The sequence below is a fragment of the Aphelocoma coerulescens genome, chromosome 31 (assembly GCF_041296385.1).
Source record: "Aphelocoma coerulescens isolate FSJ_1873_10779 chromosome 31, UR_Acoe_1.0, whole genome shotgun sequence".
NCBI classification, from domain to species: domain Eukaryota; kingdom Metazoa; phylum Chordata; class Aves; order Passeriformes; family Corvidae; genus Aphelocoma; species Aphelocoma coerulescens.
This window is the reverse complement of record NC_091044.1, coordinates 1,748,407-1,765,975: the sequence shown is the minus strand read 5'-3', so window position 1 is coordinate 1,765,975 and position 17,569 is coordinate 1,748,407. Positions and strand designations below refer to the sequence as shown.

The 17,569-nt window shown below is 65.5% G+C and overlaps 2 protein-coding genes across 2 annotated transcripts; both read right to left on the bottom strand.

Annotated features, from left to right (window-relative positions):
- Window positions 1–756: 756 nt before the first annotated feature.
- On the bottom strand, window positions 757–10,304 carry SF1 (splicing factor 1). Its single transcript, XM_068998133.1, is given in 17 exon segments — window positions 757–815; window positions 1,105–1,252; window positions 1,254–1,308; window positions 1,310–1,410; window positions 1,412–1,476; window positions 2,055–2,204; window positions 2,447–2,506; window positions 2,990–3,233; window positions 3,642–3,816; window positions 4,314–4,421; window positions 4,509–4,624; window positions 4,711–4,894; window positions 5,339–5,428; window positions 5,518–5,670; window positions 7,592–7,667; window positions 9,087–9,212; window positions 9,843–10,304. Coding segments are annotated over 17 exon segments (2,307 nt in total). The 5' UTR covers window positions 10,240–10,304.
- A 1,569-nt stretch (window positions 10,305–11,873) lies between these two features.
- LOC138100408 (menin-like) lies at window positions 11,874–17,332 on the bottom strand. The gene is given in 11 exon segments (XM_068998246.1): window positions 11,874–12,024; window positions 12,026–12,417; window positions 13,577–13,741; window positions 14,089–14,203; window positions 14,543–14,679; window positions 14,768–14,855; window positions 14,951–14,991; window positions 15,077–15,205; window positions 15,467–15,675; window positions 15,901–16,350; window positions 17,298–17,332. Coding segments are annotated over 10 exon segments (1,773 nt in total). The 5' UTR covers window positions 16,343–16,350; window positions 17,298–17,332; the 3' UTR covers window positions 11,874–11,969.
- Window positions 17,333–17,569: the final 237 nt, after the last annotated feature.

The window sequence follows — 17,569 nt, the reverse complement described above, 5'->3', positions numbered from 1 at the left end:
CAAATTCCCCCCCGGGGGGATCCCACGTGTCCGCAGGGTTTGGGGGGGTGGTCCTGGGGGAGGGGGCTCTCCCGGGAAGGGCGGGGGGCGCAGGGGGGGGGGGGGGTCCGTGGCTGTTGTGTCGTTCCCCTGCCCCCCCCCCCCGCGGTAACCGGATCGCCCCTGAAGGTCGCGACATTCGCGGCGACCTCACGGGTGAGTGACGGCCGCAGGGGGTGGGGGGGCCGCGACCCCCGCGCCACCGGCTCCGGTTTCATGGCGGGGGGCGGGGGGGGGACGGACGGACGGACACGGCGAAACCCGACCCCGGTGAGACGAGGGGGGGGCCGGGGGGGGGGGGGCAGGGTGGGACGCGAGACACGAAATGAGGGGGGGGCCCAACGGGGGTCCCGCTCCTTTATTCATACACAAAAAAAGCGCGGGGGAGGAGGGGTGGGGGGGGGGCTCTACAAGGGGGCGATTTTTGGGGAGGGGGGGCCCAGAACGAAGAGGGGGTAACGCAGGAGAAGGGGACCCCGAGATTGAGGAGGGGGGGGCTCAGGTTTTTGTGTCGCTGCAACCCCCCCCCCTTGCAGACCCCCCCCACTCACCGAGCATTCCCCTCCCCCTCACTGCCCCTGCAACCCCCCCCTCAATTCAGGGCCGCCCCCGATTTGGGGATTTTGGGGGGGGGGGGGGTAAACCAGTTCACAAGGTGGTCCCGGGGGGTTTGGGGGGGGTCCCATGGGCAGGGGGGGCACCCCAAAATCAATCAGTTCATGGAGGGGGGAGCGCCCCATCATGGAACAGCCCATGGCGGATGGTGGGGGGGCTCCCTACGATGGAACAGCCCGGGGGGGGGCAGAGGGGGCTCCCCACAATGGATCATTTTGGGGGGGGCTCCCTATGGTCTTTTTGGGGAGGGGGGGTTCCCCACAATCCATTAGTCCTTGAGGGGGGCTCCCCGCTGTGTTTTGGGGAGGGGGTCTCCCCATGATGGATCAGTCCTTGAGGGGGGGAACCCCATGGTGTTTTTGAGGGGGGGGTGGGGTCCCCACAACGGATCAGTCCTTGAGGGGGGGGGGAACCCCTGATGGATTCTTTTTTTTGGGGGGGGGTCCCCACAGCGGCAGTGTCCGAGGCTCAGTTCTGGGGGGGCGGCGGGGGGGGGCGCGGGGGGCATGCCGAAGGGGGGCAGGGCGGGCACCCCCATGCCCATCATGGTGACGAAATTAGAAGGGTCCATGGGGGGGGGCGGCGGGGGGGGGGGGGGGCGCGTACATCAGGCCCCCGGAGCCAGGCGGCGGCGGGGGGGGCGGGGGGGGCCCCGGGGGGCAGCGGGGGCTGCACCCCGGGGGGCAAAGGCACCATGGAGGGGCTGCCGGGGAGCGGGGGGGCCCCCGAAGAAGCCGCCCCCCCCCCCCGCCGCACCCCCCCCCGCCTGCTGCTGCCAGGGCGGGAGGGAGGCGCTGCCAGCGCTCGTGGTGGTCGTCGTATCTGCGAGGGGAGGGAAAAAAACAAAGGGTTAATTAGCACTGGGGTTAATTAAGAGCAAGGGCGTGGGGGGGCAACACATCCTAAAGGATCCCCAAAGAGGAGAGAGAGAGACCGGCCCAGCCCAGCTGCAGCACGGGGTAATTAAAGGTGGGGGTTAATTAAAGGTAGAGGGTTAATATGGAGGGGGGTGGGTTAATTGGGGAGGGGGCAGTAAAGGGGGACAAAGACCCCCCACCTCCCCACTATGTAAGGAATCCTCAAAAGGAACAAGACCCATCACCCCCCACCATGGCCCAGCCCCTGCGGGAGGGGGTTCATTTGGGGTTTGGGTTAATTAGTGGGGTGTTAATTAGAGAAGAAATTCTCCTTTTGGGGGGGGGGGGGGGGGGGGTGGGAACACCCCCCCCCTTTCCCAAGCATCCCAGGGAATGCACAAATCCCCCCGCCGAGTTTATGGGAAATGACCCAAACCCAGGGAAAAAAAAAAAAAACAAAAAACAAAAAACCAAAAACAACCCAAAATCCCTTTTTGCCACCCACCCCCCAAAAATTCCCCCGGGGGGCCCCCCCAGACTCACTTTGCTGCCAGGGCAAGGGGGTGCTGCTGCTGCTGGGGGGCGGCGGCGGCTGCTGCTGCCAGGGAGGGAGGGGGCCGGAGGGGGGGGGCGGCTGCCCACCGGGCGGGGGGGGCGGCGGGGGCAGCATACCCAGCGGCGGCGGCATCATACCTGGGGTGGGGGGAGAGGCAAAAATTTGGGGGGGTCAGGGGGGTTTGGGGGTGCCAGGACAGCCAGTGATAGGGGTATGGTATTGGGGAGAGGGAGATCGGGGGGGTTTAGGGGGGTCTGGGGGTGTCGGGACACCCAGAAATAGAGGGATTATATTGGGGAGGGGGGGATTGGGGGGGTTAGGGAGGTGTGGGGAGGGGGTTTAGGGGGTTTTTTTTTGGGGGTTGGGGGTGGGGTCTCACCTTTTCCCTGGTGCAGGCGATAGACCCCAGAGCCCACCGGCGCATTTCCCAGGTACTGATCTTGAGGGAATGAGAGACCGTGGCCTTAGGGATGGGGGGGACCCCTCCCCAACCCCCCAAAAACACAGCCCCCACCCCCAAAAACACAGCCTCAAAAAATCCCCTTCCCTCCCCAAAAAACCTCCCCAGGTTCGCATCCTGGGACAATGGTGCTAAACTCCCTCTTTTAGCCCCAAAATCTTCCCCACCCCCAACCCTGCCCCCCCAAATCCACAGCCCTCTCCTACCACCACCCCAAAACCTTTCCAGGTTGACATTAAAGATGAACAAAAGTGGCCAAACCTCCCCTTTTCCACCCCTAAAACCCCCCCAAATTTCTCACCAAACCTTCCCAGCCCTGGCGTGGAAGAAGACACTGGGAATGTCAACCTCCCCCCCCACCCTTTTCCACCCCAAAAAAACCCCTTTTCTCCCCCCCTTTTTAACCCCAAACCACCCCCCCCAGCCCCCCAAATCCCCCTCCCCAGCCAGGATCGTCCGTACCCATGTGGTGGGGGCCGGGGTGCCCCGGGGGGTGCGGCCCCCCCCCCATGGGGGGGTGATGGGGCTGCATCCACGGGGGGGGCCCGTTGGGGGTGTGCTGCAGGGGGTGTCCCCCGTGCCCCCCACCCATGCCGGCCATGGGGTGGGGGAAGCTGTGGGGTCCCCCTGGCCCCCCCGGCCCCCCGTGCAGCCCGTGGTAGGGGCGGTTCTCCGAGGGCGCCGAGCTCATCCAGGGGGGGCGGCTCTGGGGGGAGGAGGAGGGGGGGCAAAAAGGGGGTTAGTGGGGGTTTGGGGGGGGTCACAGAGTTCAGAGTCTTTGTGGGGTTCTGAGGGGATGGAGCTCACCCAGGGGGAGCAGCGCTGTAGGAAAAAGGGGGTTCAGGGGGCTCTGTGGGTTCAGGGGGGGCTGAAGGTCATTTTGGGGGGGTGCCAATCTGCAGGGAGAGGAGGTTGGGGAGGTCACAGAGGGTTTTGGGGGTCGCTGCTCCCCCCCATCTGACAGGCAGCTGGACAAAGGGGCTGGTTTTGGGGTGGGTGGGTTTGTGGGGTCAGGCCGCTCCGGGGGCAGGGGGGGGGGGGGGTTCAGGGATAGATGCGTGGATTCTGGGGGTTCCCTGAGGTGTTCCATGGCGGGGAGGGGGGGGTCACTCACCGGGGGGGGCTGTCCCCCCGCCTGGCTGGCGGCCCGGTGGCTGCTGGACAAGGGGCTGTTGTTGTGGGCGGCGTTGGAGCTCACGGACACCGGGGCCTCGCCCAGCTCGGCCATGAGGGACAGGTACTCCTTGTCCATCCGCGCCTTGTCCTGCGCCGACTGAGGGTCCCCGGGCCTGGCAACAGGGGGGTGGTGGTGAGGCCTGGGGAGGGGGTGGGGGCTGCACCCCCAAATCCACCCCCCCCCCCCACCCCCTCGTTTTGGGGATCCCTGTGCATCCCCAGGCAGAGCTGCGGGGGATTTTAGAGGGGCTTCGGGGGGGTTTAAGGGTGTTTGGTGGGGTTTTGGGGAAATCTCAGAGGAAGCCCAAGGGAGATTGGATGCCAGGGGGGTTTTGAGGGTTTGGTGGAATCCCAGGGAAGTTTGGGGAGGATTTTGGGGGGGGTCTGGGAAGGGTTTGGGGAGATGTCAGAGCTGATTTAGGCAATCTTGAGGTTTGGGAAGAGTTGAGAAGGTCTCAGGGATTTAAGAAGCATTCAGAGGGAATTCAGGAGGGGATCTCAGGCAGAGGATCTTGAGGGGCTCTGGGAAGATCTCAGGAGGATCTGGTAGCTTTTTGGGGTGAATCCTGAAGAATCCCCTGAGGATCTGAGGGTGTATTTTGGGCGTCACCTGGCAAACTTGCAGTCGGAGGCGATGTGCCCGGCCCCGCCGCACTTGGTGCACACCGTGGTGTTGGTGATGCTGCGGGTCTCGGTGCTCTGCCACGGCCTCAGGATCCTGCAGAGGGGACAGTGGGGGGTGTTATTTAGGGGTTTAGGGGGGGGGTTATTTTGAAATGAATCAGGGAAGTGGGACCCCTCTGACCGGTTGTCATCCTCCCGCAGGGTCCCGTTGAGCCGCGCCAGCTCCCGCAGCTGCATCTTGCGCAGGTCGTTCTGGTCCTCGGGGGTCTCGATGCCCTGCTTCAGGATGTTCCTGATCTGGTGGGGGGCACACGGGGTGTGAGACAAGGGGGGGCTGCACCTCCAGGGCCCCCTCCCTGAGCTCCCTGGGGACACCCCCGAACCTGCTCCACGGCTTTCTTGACGTTCTCCATGGTGTTGGCGGTGACGAGGGCGTGCAGGGGCTCGTCCTCGCCCGGCAGCATCTGCCCGTCCTTGCGGCCCACCTTGCCCTCCTTCACCGAGCCCTTGCCCCTGATCATGATCTTGGCATTGCACTCCTTCTCGATGTTCTTCAGCGTGTTCCCCCTGGGGATGGGGCACCGTGAGCGGGAGGTCACGCCGGGATTGTTGGGGGACACTTAAACCCCCTCCCCCCCTCACTTGTCCCCCTTCACCCAAGCCTTGCCCTGGGTCCTGATCCTGGTGCTGTGTCCCCTCTCTGTGCTCTGCTTGGGAATGTTGGGGGGTCCCACACCCAAACTGAGGGGGATGGACCCCACAGGTCCATCGGGGTGCCCACACTGGGGGGAGTGGGGACCTGGCTCGTCAGGAGTGACATTAAACAGCCCTGTGTTAATTAGGGGGGGCTGGGGACAACCCAGGCAGTGGGAGGGGAAGAGGGGGTCACCCACTGGACTGGGGGGGACACCCACCCCAGGGCCCAGCAGCACCTCAGTGTTTTCAGGAGCTTCCCACGTTCCTGGGGTGAAGCTGAGGGGATTCCACCCCCCAGGATTTTGGGGTGCCCACCTGGGCCCGATGAGGAGCCCCACGAAGTTGATCTCGGGGTACTCATCCTGCGGGATCATCACCTTGTCGCTCACCCGCGTCGCCGGCGGCCTGGGGACCGACAGAAAGGGGGGGGTGTCAAACCTTTAGGGGAGCCCCAAACCGGGCTGAATCAGCCCCAAATCAGGGTCCCTCCTCACTTGTAGTCAGCTGGGGGCTTGAAGTCGGGGTTCAGGGCCACCATCTCGGTGATGAGGTTGTGCCTCTCCTCCTCCAGCTTCTTGCGCGTGCGGAACTCCCGCGTGTTCAGGCGCTTGCCCTCGCTGTTGTAGATGGGCTCCGGGGAGGGGGACCTGCTCCGGGGGGTGGGGGGGTCACTGGGAGGCCCCCAGACCCCTCGGGGGGGGTGGGGCTGCGCCCCCAGAACCCTCTCCCCAACCCTGCCAGCCCCCAGGTGTGGGGGGGATCTTCCCTCCCCTCTCTGTTGGTGATGGGGAGGGGGATGTGGAGGGGTGGGGAGGGGTCACCCGGGGTCAGGACCCCTCTTGGGGGGGGGAGTTGCACCCCCCCCCCCACCAAACACCCCCTCCCCAAACCACCACAACCCTCTCCTCATCGCCACCCTGTGCCACTGCCCCCCCACCCACCCCCAGGAGGGGATAATTGGGGGGGGGGAGCATTAATTAGTGCCCAATTAAGGCCAGCAGAGCACAGCCCTCCCCCTCCCCAAACCAGCGGCCCCTCTTTGCCCATTTCTCTGCGGTTTGGCCTTTGCTGGGTCAGGGTTTGGCCCCTTTGTCCCCGGTTTTGTTGTTTCTCCCTGGCTTTGCCCCGTTCCTGCTCCTTTTCTCCCTGCTTGTGCCCAGTTCTCCCCCGGTTTTGCCCAATTTCCCGGTTTCTAGGAGGAAAAGGTCCCTGTCTGGGGGGGCCGCGTGGCTTTGGCAGCCCCGGAGGGAAGAGTCAAGGTCGCTTGAGCTGAGCCGTGTCGGGGTGAGAAAATCAGATTATGATTAAAAATCAGAATTATCAGTGAGGAAGGAAAAAAAAAAAAAAAAAAAAAAAAGAGTCAGAATCGCTCGGGTTTGGTTAAATCGGCCCTTGGCTCCCCTCCCCCCCCAAAATAGCGAATTTTGGCAGCGGCTGCAAGAAGGGAAGAGATTAAGGCGGATCCTCCAAAAACAGCCGGCGCGGGCGACAGTCGAACCTGCCCCCGGTTTGGGGGGAAAAAGCGACTTTTCGGGGTTGGCAGCAGCCGGGTCCTCGGTGGAACTGCGACGTCACTGTCCCCGCTCGTGATTAATCGTTAATTCATTAATTAATTCCCCCCCCAACCAGCGCTAACGACGCCGCAGCGGGGGAGCGGCCTCGGCCCGGGGCGCTGCAGGAGCAAGGCTGGGTTAGCGCGGGGGGCCTGCGCCCCCCCCAAACCTGGGAGACCCCCAAAACCTGGGGCTGGGGAGGGGGGGGGTGGGCTGAGCCCCAAAACCTTGGGGGGCCGGAGGGTGTCCCCCTCCCCCGGTCCTGGGACTCGGGAGGGCCCCCCCGGCGTGAGGGACCCCCACACAAGGTGAGGGACCCCCGAGAGGTGAGGGATCCCTGAGGACACAGGGACCCCCCCGGGGTTGGGGACCCCTGGAAGGCGAGGGACCCCCATAGAGCTGGGGACCCCTCCAAGGTTGGGGACCCCCCCCGAGAGCAGGGGTCCCCCAGGGGTGAGGGTCCCATGGGTTGGAGGGACCCCAGTCTTGCCCTGTGACAGAAAAATGGGGCTAAAACAGGTGGAAAAGGTGAAGAGAGGAATGAGGGAGGGGGGAATTTGGCCCTTTGCAGGGGCAATGGCAGCTGTGCCCCCCCCAGAGCCGAATTGGGGTGAAAAGGGGGGGGGGGGGGGGGGGAAGAAGAGAGGAAAAAGGGGGCGCTTTGGGGCCAGGGCCTCGTTAAGCCCCCAGAGCTCATTAAGCCGCCGCCGTGGGTCGTTAATCCGCAGGTAACGAAGCCCAGGCCGGGCTCAGCGAGGTGCAGAGAGCAGCACCCTCAAAGCAGGGGGGGACCCTGAATTATTTGGGGGGTGGGGGGTTGGTCCAGAGCAGCACCCCCAAATCTCGGGGGGGGCAAAAGGGGGTCCCGAGCTGTCCTGGGGGGCGGGGCACACCCAGGGGTCTCCCGTGCGCTGCTTGCGGCTCACGGGGGGCCCGGGGGGGGTCACTGGGGGGTGCCCAGGTCTCGGGGGGGCCCGGGGGGGTGCCCGGGGGGGCAGGGGGGGGAGGTCCCGACCTGTCCTCGGGGTTAGGGGGGATGCCCAGGTCTCCCGTGCGCAGTTTGCGGGTCAGGTCTTCGATCTGCAGTTGCACTGGAAGGAACCCGGTCCCGGAGAGGTGAGAGAGACACAGTTACAAAACACCCACATTTTGCCCCAAAACCAAAGAAAACAAAACAAAACAAAACAAAAAACAAAAAACCAAAAAAAAAACCAAACCGTTCCTCCCCCAAAAATCCTCCTGCCTCAGCCTGGCTTGGCCGGGTTAAAACTCCTTTTTTTTTTTCCTACCTACACCGGCTCCATGGTACCAAAAACAGGCATTACTGCCCTAAAACCAAATGGTTACAGTGAGAAAAACCAGGTGTTGTTACCTAAAATTGACATTATTAGCAGAAAAATACACCTTCTTAGCATTGACAGCAAGTTATTACCCCAAAAAACACATTGTTACCCCAAAAAACACATCGTTACCAAAAAAAGCAGGTTATCACAACAGAAAAAAAAAATCACATTGTTATCAAAAAAATCACAAGATTACCCAAAAAAAGCACATTATTACCAAACCTCCTGGCATTCTTATGGAAAAATTAGACATTGTTATCATAAAGCCAGACATTATTACCTAAAACAGAAGATTATCAGTCACAAAAAAAGACATTATTTCCTAAAATACCACACTGTCACCTAAAATGCGAGATTATTTCTACAAAAGGTAAAAGTTATTACCTAAAACAACCACAGTTTTATCTAAAAGAACCACACTTTTACCTAAAACAAGAGATTATTCCTAAAAAAATAGACATTGCCTAAAATAACCACGTTATTACCCAAAACACATGACTATTACTAAAAAAAGCAACTGTTATTACCTAGAACAAGAGACGTAATTAAACACTGTCATTATTGCCTAAAACACCTGATTATTACCAAAAATAAAGGTTATCAGCACACTGTTACTTTAAAACAACACAATAGCACCTAAAAATACATTACTGCCAAAAACCAGAACGTTGTTAACCAAGAGATTGTTGCATTAAAATGATACATTTTCACCTGAACCTGCACATTATTGCCCAAAATTGCAAGTTTTGGATTCAATCCACTCCCCCAAAGTCCCTGGCGGGGTTCTGGCCCTGAATCCCAGGGGGGTTCTAACCCCAAATCCTGGTGGGATTCTGACCCCAGGCCCCGGCAGGGGGGTGGTTCTGATCCCAAACCCGGGGGGGTTTCTGACCCCAAACCCCCCAGATTTAGTCCCAAATTTGCGGGTGTTACTGATGTGAGTGTGGGGGTTCTAATCCCAAATCCTGGAGCTTTAGCCCCAGAATCCCGAGGGGGGTTCTGACCCCAAAATCCCATTTTCCTCCCATACCGTTACCGATGCGGGCGTGCTCCTACTCGCACCTCAGCCCCGGGAGGGGAGGAAATGTGACCCTAAACCCCGTGTTCTGACCCCAAAGCCGGGGCCGGTGACCCCCAAACCCGCTGCTTTTCCCCCCAAACCGTTACCGATGTAGGCACGCTCCTGCTCGCGCGTCAGCCCGGGCGGGATCACCGTGGGCATCCCGGGGATCACCGTCTTCTGCTCCAGCGAGTCTTGGTTCCAGCGGCTGCGCTTCCGCTTCCGCGGGAAGTCTGTGGGAAAAAAACACGGGATTTGGGCAAACCTGGCAGCACAGACCCCTCCTGAGGGGGGGACATGGGGAGGGTGTTCGGGGGGGGGGGGAGCCGGGGGGTCCCCAAGAAAGCCCCGTCCCCACCGGGGGGACATGAAGGGGGGGTCGCTGTCCCTGACAGGGGATCTGGGAGGGAGGGTCCGAGGTTTTGGGGGGGGGTCCGAGGGGACGCTCCGTTCTCCGGGGGAGGGTTTGGGGGTCCCGTTCCAAGGGCTCCCCCCGCCTCCCCGGGCTCCATCTTGGCCTCGCGTGTCCTGACACGTGTCCCGGCCGGCGGGGGGGGGTGGGGGGGTGGAGACGGCGGGACCCCCCCGCGCCGGGGGGATCAGAGCCCAGAGAGCCCCAAAATCGGGGGGTTACAACCCGGGCACCTGCAAGTCGGGGGGTTACAGCGCAGGGACCCTCCACACTAGAGCGCTTAAAGTGCGGAAATCGCCAGACTGAGGGGGTTCCAAATCCCGGGACGCCCCCCAGGGCCTCTCCACGACTCCCCCCGGGCTGCGCTTCTTCCCGGGGGTCCCGGATAAAGCCCCCACCCCCCGATCCTCGTCCCCCGCGCCCCGAACCCCCCCCCAGCCCCGGGCCGTACCTGCCCTCCGGGGCTTGTGCGCGGCGCCCGCCCGTCCCCCCGCATCTCCCGGCCCGGCGCCCGCGCCCTCCTCGGGCCGCGGCTGCTGCGGGGCCCCCGCGGGCTGGGGGGGGGCGGCGGGGGCGGCCGGCGGGGCCCCCGCGGGGGCCGCGGGCGGGTCATGGCCGGGCGGCGGCGACGGGAAGCGGAACTGCCCGTAGGGAGCGGCGGGCGGCGGCTGAGGGGCCGCGGGGCCGCCCGGGGGCTGCGGGGCCGCGGGGCCGCCCGGGGCCTGCGCAGGCGGAGGTGGAGGCGGCGGCGGCTGCGCCGGTGGCTGCGGCTGCGGAGGTGGCGGAGGCGGCGGCGGAGGAGGCGGCGGAGGCGGCAGCGCCGCGAAAGGGAAGGCGGCGGCGGCCATGGGGGCGCGGGGGGCGGCGGGGCCGGGAGCGGGGCCGGGCTGGGCCGCGCTCGCCCCGGTCGCCATAGAACGGCCCCCGCGCGGCCTTCGCGAACCTTCCACGCCGCCGCGCCGCGCGCGCCGCGCTGATTGGCCGCGCCGCCTGTCGCTCAACGGTCGTGCGCGTTACGATTGGCTGAAGGAGCTGCCCGTCCTGTCGGCGGCCGCGGGGATTGGCCAGCGCGCAGGAGCGGGGGCGGAGGCCGTCGCTGAGGCGCTGGCGGCGGGGATTGGCCGGCGGGGGCGTCGCTCAGGCAGAGCGCGGGGGAGGGGGGGCACGAGCGGCGAGCGGCGATTGGGTGGCGCGGCGGAGGGCGGGACCCGCCGCCGGGGCTCCGCCGCCATTGGCTGCATCACGCCACGCCCCGCGCCCCCGGACGGGGACGGCGGGAGACCCCGTGCCGGGCGAGAGTGACGACTGCACTAGACTTTGGCCGGGCGCAGCTGATTGGCTGCTTCAGCCGTCGCTCAGGGAAGACGCGCGCTGATTGGTGGAAGCGGGAGCGGAGGGCGGGCGGGAGCGCGGCCCGCCAAAACCTCTCGCGAAGTATCGCGGGAGTTCGGCCGGAACGCTCCCCCCCCCCCGCCCCCCGCCTCGGCGCGGAGGATCATGGGAGCCGCCCCCTCACAGGGTCCGTTCCCCCCCCACCCCCAAATCACAAACAGAACGGGGCGCTCGGTAAAACCAGCGACACTTTATTATTAATTATTTTATCTCCTCCCCTTCACCCCGTGTCTTGGACCCCCCCCTCCCCGGATCCCTCAAATGCGGGACCCCCCAGAGTCCGCGTGTGGGGTCCCAAAGGCCTCGTGGTGGGCACCCCAACACTAGGCTGCGTCCGAGCCCCCCCAAAATCCTCTGCCCGAGCCCCCTCCCCCACCGCTCCCCAAAACCCCCCTCTAAAGCCCCTGAGGCCACCTGCACCCCAAAATTCCCGCCACCCCCAAAATCTTCCATCCCCAGCCCATTGTACCCCCGACCTTGTTCCACCCCAAATCCCTCCCATTCTGGGGGGCTCAGAACCTCTGGGGGGGCTCGGGGTCTCGGGAGGGACAGGGGCTGTGCTGCCCACCCCCCTACCCCCCAAATCCTCCACCCCAAGAGCCCCCAAAATCGCTAAGAGGGGCTCCCAGTCCCAATTCCAGGGCTCTGGACCCCTCTCAGGGATTCTGGGGGCTCTTGAGGAGGGGCAGAAGATGGGAGATGGGTTTGGGGGTGTCTCCCTGGCATTTCGGGGGGGTCCCAGTCCTTTTTGGGACGCCTCCAGGAAGGACGGGGGGTGATGCTGGGGGTGGGTGTTGGGGGCAGACGGGGGGGGGTGGCTTCGATGCTGGCACAGGGGGACCCTGGAGACCCCCAAGAGGACACGGGAAACTCCAGGGCGCACTCAGGACCCCCCGTGCCCGCAGATTTTGGGGTTCCCTACGACCCCTTTTTGGGTTCTCTGCACGTGCGCCAGCAGTCCCAGGTGGGCTGGCATCTGGAGAGGGATTTGGGGGTTTTTGGGGATCCCTGCGACCCTTTTTGGGGTCTCCTGAGGAAAGGCAGGGGTCTCCCAGCTATTTTTGGGCTCCCTAAAAAGCTTTGGAGCAACCCCAGAGGACTCTTCCCGCCGTCTGTTGGCAACGGGAACGGCGTGGCTGCAGCCGGGGCAGGTCTGGGCTGGGATTTTGGGCTTTTTGGGGGATCCCTAGGAACCTTTGCGGGGTCTCTTGAGGAAAGGCAGGGGGTAGGCGCCGGGGGGGGGCGCGGGGGCGGCGCGGCTGCACCTGGGACTGAGCCGTGAGCTGCAGTTTGATGGCGCTCGAGTTGACCTTGGCCGCCCGCAGCAGCTCCTTCATCCCCCGCATCTTCTGCGAGCGGAACCGCAGCACCGGCCCCGGGGGGGGCGCGGGCGGGGCCGGCCCGGGGGTCCCCGGGGCCGGGGGTGCTGTGGGAGGGGGCGGCGGGGTCTCCTCCGGGCGGGGGGCACGGGGAGGGGGGCGGCGCTCCCCGGATTTTTTGGGGGTGGGCGGCTCCTCGGGTTTGGATTCGCGGCGGGGGCCGCGGCGGCGGCCGTCACGGGGGTCCTCGGAGCCCCCCAGATCCGCCTCGGGGGGGGCAGGGTCCTCTGAGAGCAGGGTCACCTGCTGGCGCACCTGGGGGGGACGGGGGGGTCACCTGGGAACGCACGGGGGGGGCGCCGGGGGGACACAGAGGGGCTCGGAGGGTCACGATGGGAGGCAGGGAGGAACTTGGAGCCCCCCCAGAGGTTTTTGGGGACCCCAAGGAGGACGTGGGGGAGCCCAGAGCCCACTCAGGACCCTCCAAGGAGGACATTGGGGACCCCCCAGAGCCCACTCAGGACCCTCCAAGGAGGACATTGGGGACCCCAGAGCCCACTCAGGACCCTCCAAATCCCCAGGGATGCCCCAAAGATGAGATGGGGGAACCCAGAGCCCACTCAGGACCCTCCAGGGAGGACACTGGAGACCCCAGAGCCCACTCAGGACCCCCCAAATCCCCAGGGATGCCCCAAAGATGAGATGGGGGAACCCAGAGCCCACTCAGGACCCTCCAGGGAGGACACTGGAGACCCCAGAGCCCACTCAGGACCCCCCAAATCCCCAGGAATGCCCCAAAGAAGAGAAAGGGGAACCCAGAGCCCACTCAGGACCCTCCAGGGAGGACATTGGGGACCTCAGAGCCCACTCAGGACCCCCCAAATCCCCAGGGATGCCCCAAAGAAGAGAAAGGGGAACCCAGAGCCCACTCAGGATACTCCAAGGAGGACACTGGGGACCCCAGAGCCCACTCAGGACCCCCCAAATATGAGATGGGGGAACCCAGAGCCCACTCAGGACCCTCCAGGGAGGACACTGGAGACTCCAGAGCCCACTCAGGACCCCCCAAATCCCCAGGGATGCCCAAAAGAAGAGATAGGGGAACCCAGAGCCCACTCAGGACCCTCCAGGGAGGACATTAGGGACCTCAGAGCCCACTCAGGACCCCCCAAATCCCCAGGGATGCCCCAAAGAAGAGAAAGGGGAACCCAGAGCCCACTCAGGATACTCCAAGGAGGACATTGGGGACCCCAGAGCCCACCCACGACACCCCAAATCCCTGGGGGATGCCCCAAAGTGGACACTGGGGACTCCAGAACCCACTCAAGACCCCTCAAAGCCCTCCCGTGGACATCAAAGTGACCACGGAACTGGACGAGGAAGGTGGCCCAGCCACCATGCAGGACGTGGGGGGAGCACCCCTGCCCCCAGGGCCCCCCCAAACCCCCAGGGGACCCCCCCCAAAAGGCCTCACCTGGCCATCGAAGCGGCCGAGGGACTGCACGAGGAAGGTGGCCCAGCCCACGTGCAGGACGGGCGTGGGGCTCCCCTCCTCCCACCTGCAGATGCCGTCGTAGAACCGCAGCAGGTGAGCGAAGCACTCGGGGTCCTGCAGGGCTGGGAGACCCCCGGGGGCCCCCTGCGGACCCCCCCGAGTCAGAGGGGGACCCCCAAAGGTGGGAGGGGGAACCCCTCAAATGCAGGGAGCGGGGAGGCAGGGACACCACCACCCCACCACACTGGGAGCTGGGGGGTGTCTGCCAGCGGGGACCCCCAAATTCAGACCCCTCCAGATGTGGGACTCCCCCTCTAGCACCCCAAAATACCCCCCCACACGCAGGTAGGACCCACCCCGTATGTCCTGGGGACATCCCCACATATCCCCTCCCCTCCAAACACAGCAGGAAAACCCACCCCGGGCAGGAACCCCCTCCCCCACCCAGCGACCCCCCCCCAAATCTGGGGGTCCCCAAGTCCAGGTCCCACCTCAGCTCCCGGGGGGGGCTCGGCCGCCGCCTCCTTGAGCAGGTTGGGGATGACATCGTTGGCCACGTCAAAGAACTCCTTGTAGATCTCCTCGTCCTCCCGGCAGTAATTGTAGCTGGGGGGGGGGGGGCAGGGGGGCCTTGGGGGGCTGCCCCATGGGCTTAGGGGGCACATGGGGCTTGGGGCGCTTCCCACAAAGGAGGGGGGATCCCAAGAACTCGACTCTGGGTCGGCACAGGCCACCCACAGCCGTAGGGGGCACATGGACCCCCCCCAAAGTGGGCGCTGGTGACCCCCCCAAGGGCCCCCCAAAATCCAGAGCACCCCCCAGCAGCCCCACAGGAGGGAGGGAACTCCCCCCAGCCCAGCCCCAGGGGGAGGAGTGGGACCCCACAGGTACCTCCTAGGACCCCCCCCAGGACCCCCAAACGCCCCCCCAGAGCCCCCCACTCACTCCTGGATGACGGTGGCCGTGTCAGCCCAGGCCTCCAGGGCCTCCTTGACGTTCTTGTTGCGGCAGTGGAAGCCGGCCAGGTACAGGTAGGGGTAGATGTGCTCGTTGTTGTAGTAGGTACGAGCCGAGTGGATGCCCTGGGGGCAGCGGGGAGGGCTCAGGACACACCTGGGCACACACCTGGGCACGCCTCTGAGTCCCCAAAACACCCCCCGCCATGGTCACCTGGTGGTACAGGGTGAGGGGGTCGGGTCTGCCGGGGGTGGGCTCCAGCTCCTCCAGGTCAGCCAGGTTCCCCAGCGCCATGGGGTACCTGTGGGGCAGGTGGGGGGCGGCCCCACGGCGGGTTGGGGGGGCCCCAGGGCAGCTTGAGGGGCAGCCCCGTGGCGGGTTGGGGGTCCCTCTCACCTGTCCAGGTGCCCCATGTCGTAGAGCAGCCACAGCAGGCGCTGCGGGAGAGAAGAGGGAGAGATTTGGGGGTGCCCCTCAGCTGCCCCACACCTGGCCCAGCCCCGCCCCAGCCCTGCCCCACACCTGCTGCAGCTGCAGCAGCTCCAGGCTGTCGGTGTGGCCGTCGATGGACGGGTTGATGGCGCACACCATAAACGCCACCTCCATGTGCCGCGTGCAGCGCAGGTACGACCCCTTCAGGTACAGCCAGCTCTGGGGGATGGGGGGCACAGGTGACACAGGTGACACAGGTGACATGGGTGACATCTCCACCTGTGCCCCATCCCCGCACTGACAGTGCTGTCTATCCCAGGGCTTCCCCCTGGAACCCCCCTGGCCCCCTTCCCATCCTTGTCCCCATGGGGACCCCCTGCCCTCGTAGCCCTGTCCCCCCATTCCCCCCACCCTCTCAGCCCCGCCCCGTCTCCCCACCATCCCCACGAACCCCCCCCCACCCCCCGTATCCCCCCGTACCCTCTCGGCCACCCCGGCCTGCACGGGCTGTCCCCTCCTGTCCTCGTTGCCCTTCCCGTGCCAGGTGACCTCGGCGGTCTGGGACCCCCCGGCCCCAAAGGCCACCCAGGCGTGGTCCTCGCTCAGGGCCAGGTGCACGTCCGGCAGCCCCAGCACCTGGCAGGCCCCGACCACGGCGAAGGCCACCCCCGAGCTGTCCAGCTTCGTACCTGGGGGGACACGGCGGGGTTCAGGGGGACACACAGCCCCCCTGAACCCCCCCATCACCCCCAAGCTGTCCCTCAGGGAGGGGACACAGGTGTGAGGGCCCCCCCAGCAGTGACAAAGCTGAAGAAGGACACGATGTCCACCCGGCCCTTGAAGCAGGAGCAGCTCAGGCTGCTCCAGGTGGGACCCCAGCCCCTCCCATGACCCCCCCCAGGACCCCTCCTCACCCGTGATGAAGCTGAAGAGGGACTGGATGTGAGCCCGGTCCTTGAAGTAGGAGCGGCTGAGGCTGTTCCAGATGACATCGGACACTTTCCGGACGAGGTCCCGGGAGGAGCAGCCATCGGGCCGGGGGTACAGGGACAGGTCCACGGCCCCCCGGATCTGCGCCGTGAAGCGGGCGTAGAGCGCGGCCACGATGGACAGCTCGGCCACCGGGAAGTACAGCCGGGTCTGGGGGTCCGGCCCGGGCCGAGACTCGAAGGTGAGCCCGGGAACGTTGGTGGGGAGGACGCGGTTGACGGCCAGGAAATGCTCCACGAAGCCCAGGACCAGCGAGAGCAGCACCAGGTCGGGCTCGGGCTGGCGCAGCTCGGCCTCGAAGAGCCGCACCACGGCGGCCACGGAGCGGAGAGGGAACAGCGCCTTCTGCCAGGGCTTCAGCCCCATGGTGGGGCCTGGGGGGAACGAGGGGTCAGGGGGGGAAATGGGGATTCGGGGGGGGAATGAGGGGTCGGGGGGAAATGGGGATTCGGGGGGGGAATAGAGGGGTCAGGAAGGGAAATGGGGATTCGGGGGGGATGTGGAATAGAGGGGTCAGGAAGGGAAATGGGGATTCGGGGGGGATGTGGAATAGAGGGGTCAGGAAGGGAAATGGGGATTCGGGGCGGGGTGGAATAGAGGGGTCAGGGGGGAAATGGGGATTTGGGGGGGATGTGGAATAGAGGGGTCAGGGGGGGAAATGGGGATTTGGGGTGGGGTGGAATAGAGGGGTCGGGGGGGAAATGGGGATTTGGGGGGGGAATAGAGGGGTCAGGAGGGGAAATGGGGATTTGGGGGGGGTGGAATAGAGGGGTCGGGGGAAATGGGGGGGGCTTGAGGGGAGTTATTGGGGGGGACTCGGGGGCTCAATGGAGGGCACAGAGGGGAGCAGGAGCAGCGCCTTCTGCCAGGGATTTAGCCCCATGGTGGGGGAATGGGTGGGGGGTCCCAGGGGAAAATGGGGGGAGATCCGGGGGGGGTCCCAAGGCACCACAGCCGGGACAGAGCAAGGAGGGGGGAGGAACAGCAGCGGCTGGCGGGGCCCGAGCCCGTGGGAGGGACTGAGGGGGGCACAAGGGCAGGGGCGTGTGTGGGGCGGGGGGGTCACAGGGGCAGAGAGGGGCTCAGGCCTGGGGGGCTGTGAGGGGGACTGGGGGAAGCGTCGCGGACGGACCCGCCCCTTCCCGCAACCCCCAGAGCAGCGGAAACGCTCGGGGACCACCCGAGACCCTCCCCCCCAAGGCCCCGCCGTCCCGGTGCCCACCCAGGACCCGCTCAGACCCTCCCCAAGCCCGGCTCTGACACCCCCAAAGCCCTCCCGGTTCCGGGACCCCCGAGCCCCCCCCCCGCCCCCGCCCCTCACCGCGGCCGCCGCCGGCGCGGGCAGCGCGGGGCACGACGGGAGTGGGCGGGGCCTGCGCGCGCCGCCGGCCGCGATTGGACGAGCGCCCGGGGTGTGGCCTTTGGTGGGCGTGGTCTTGGGGGGCGCGGTGGAGTGGGCGTGGCTTGTGCGGTGGGCGTGGCTTGTGCGGTGGGCGTGGCCTCGACTTCCTCCCGAATCGCCCCGATTTCACTCCCAAATCCCCCCAAATCCACCCCCAAATCGCCCCAATTTCACCCCCAAATCCCCCCGGT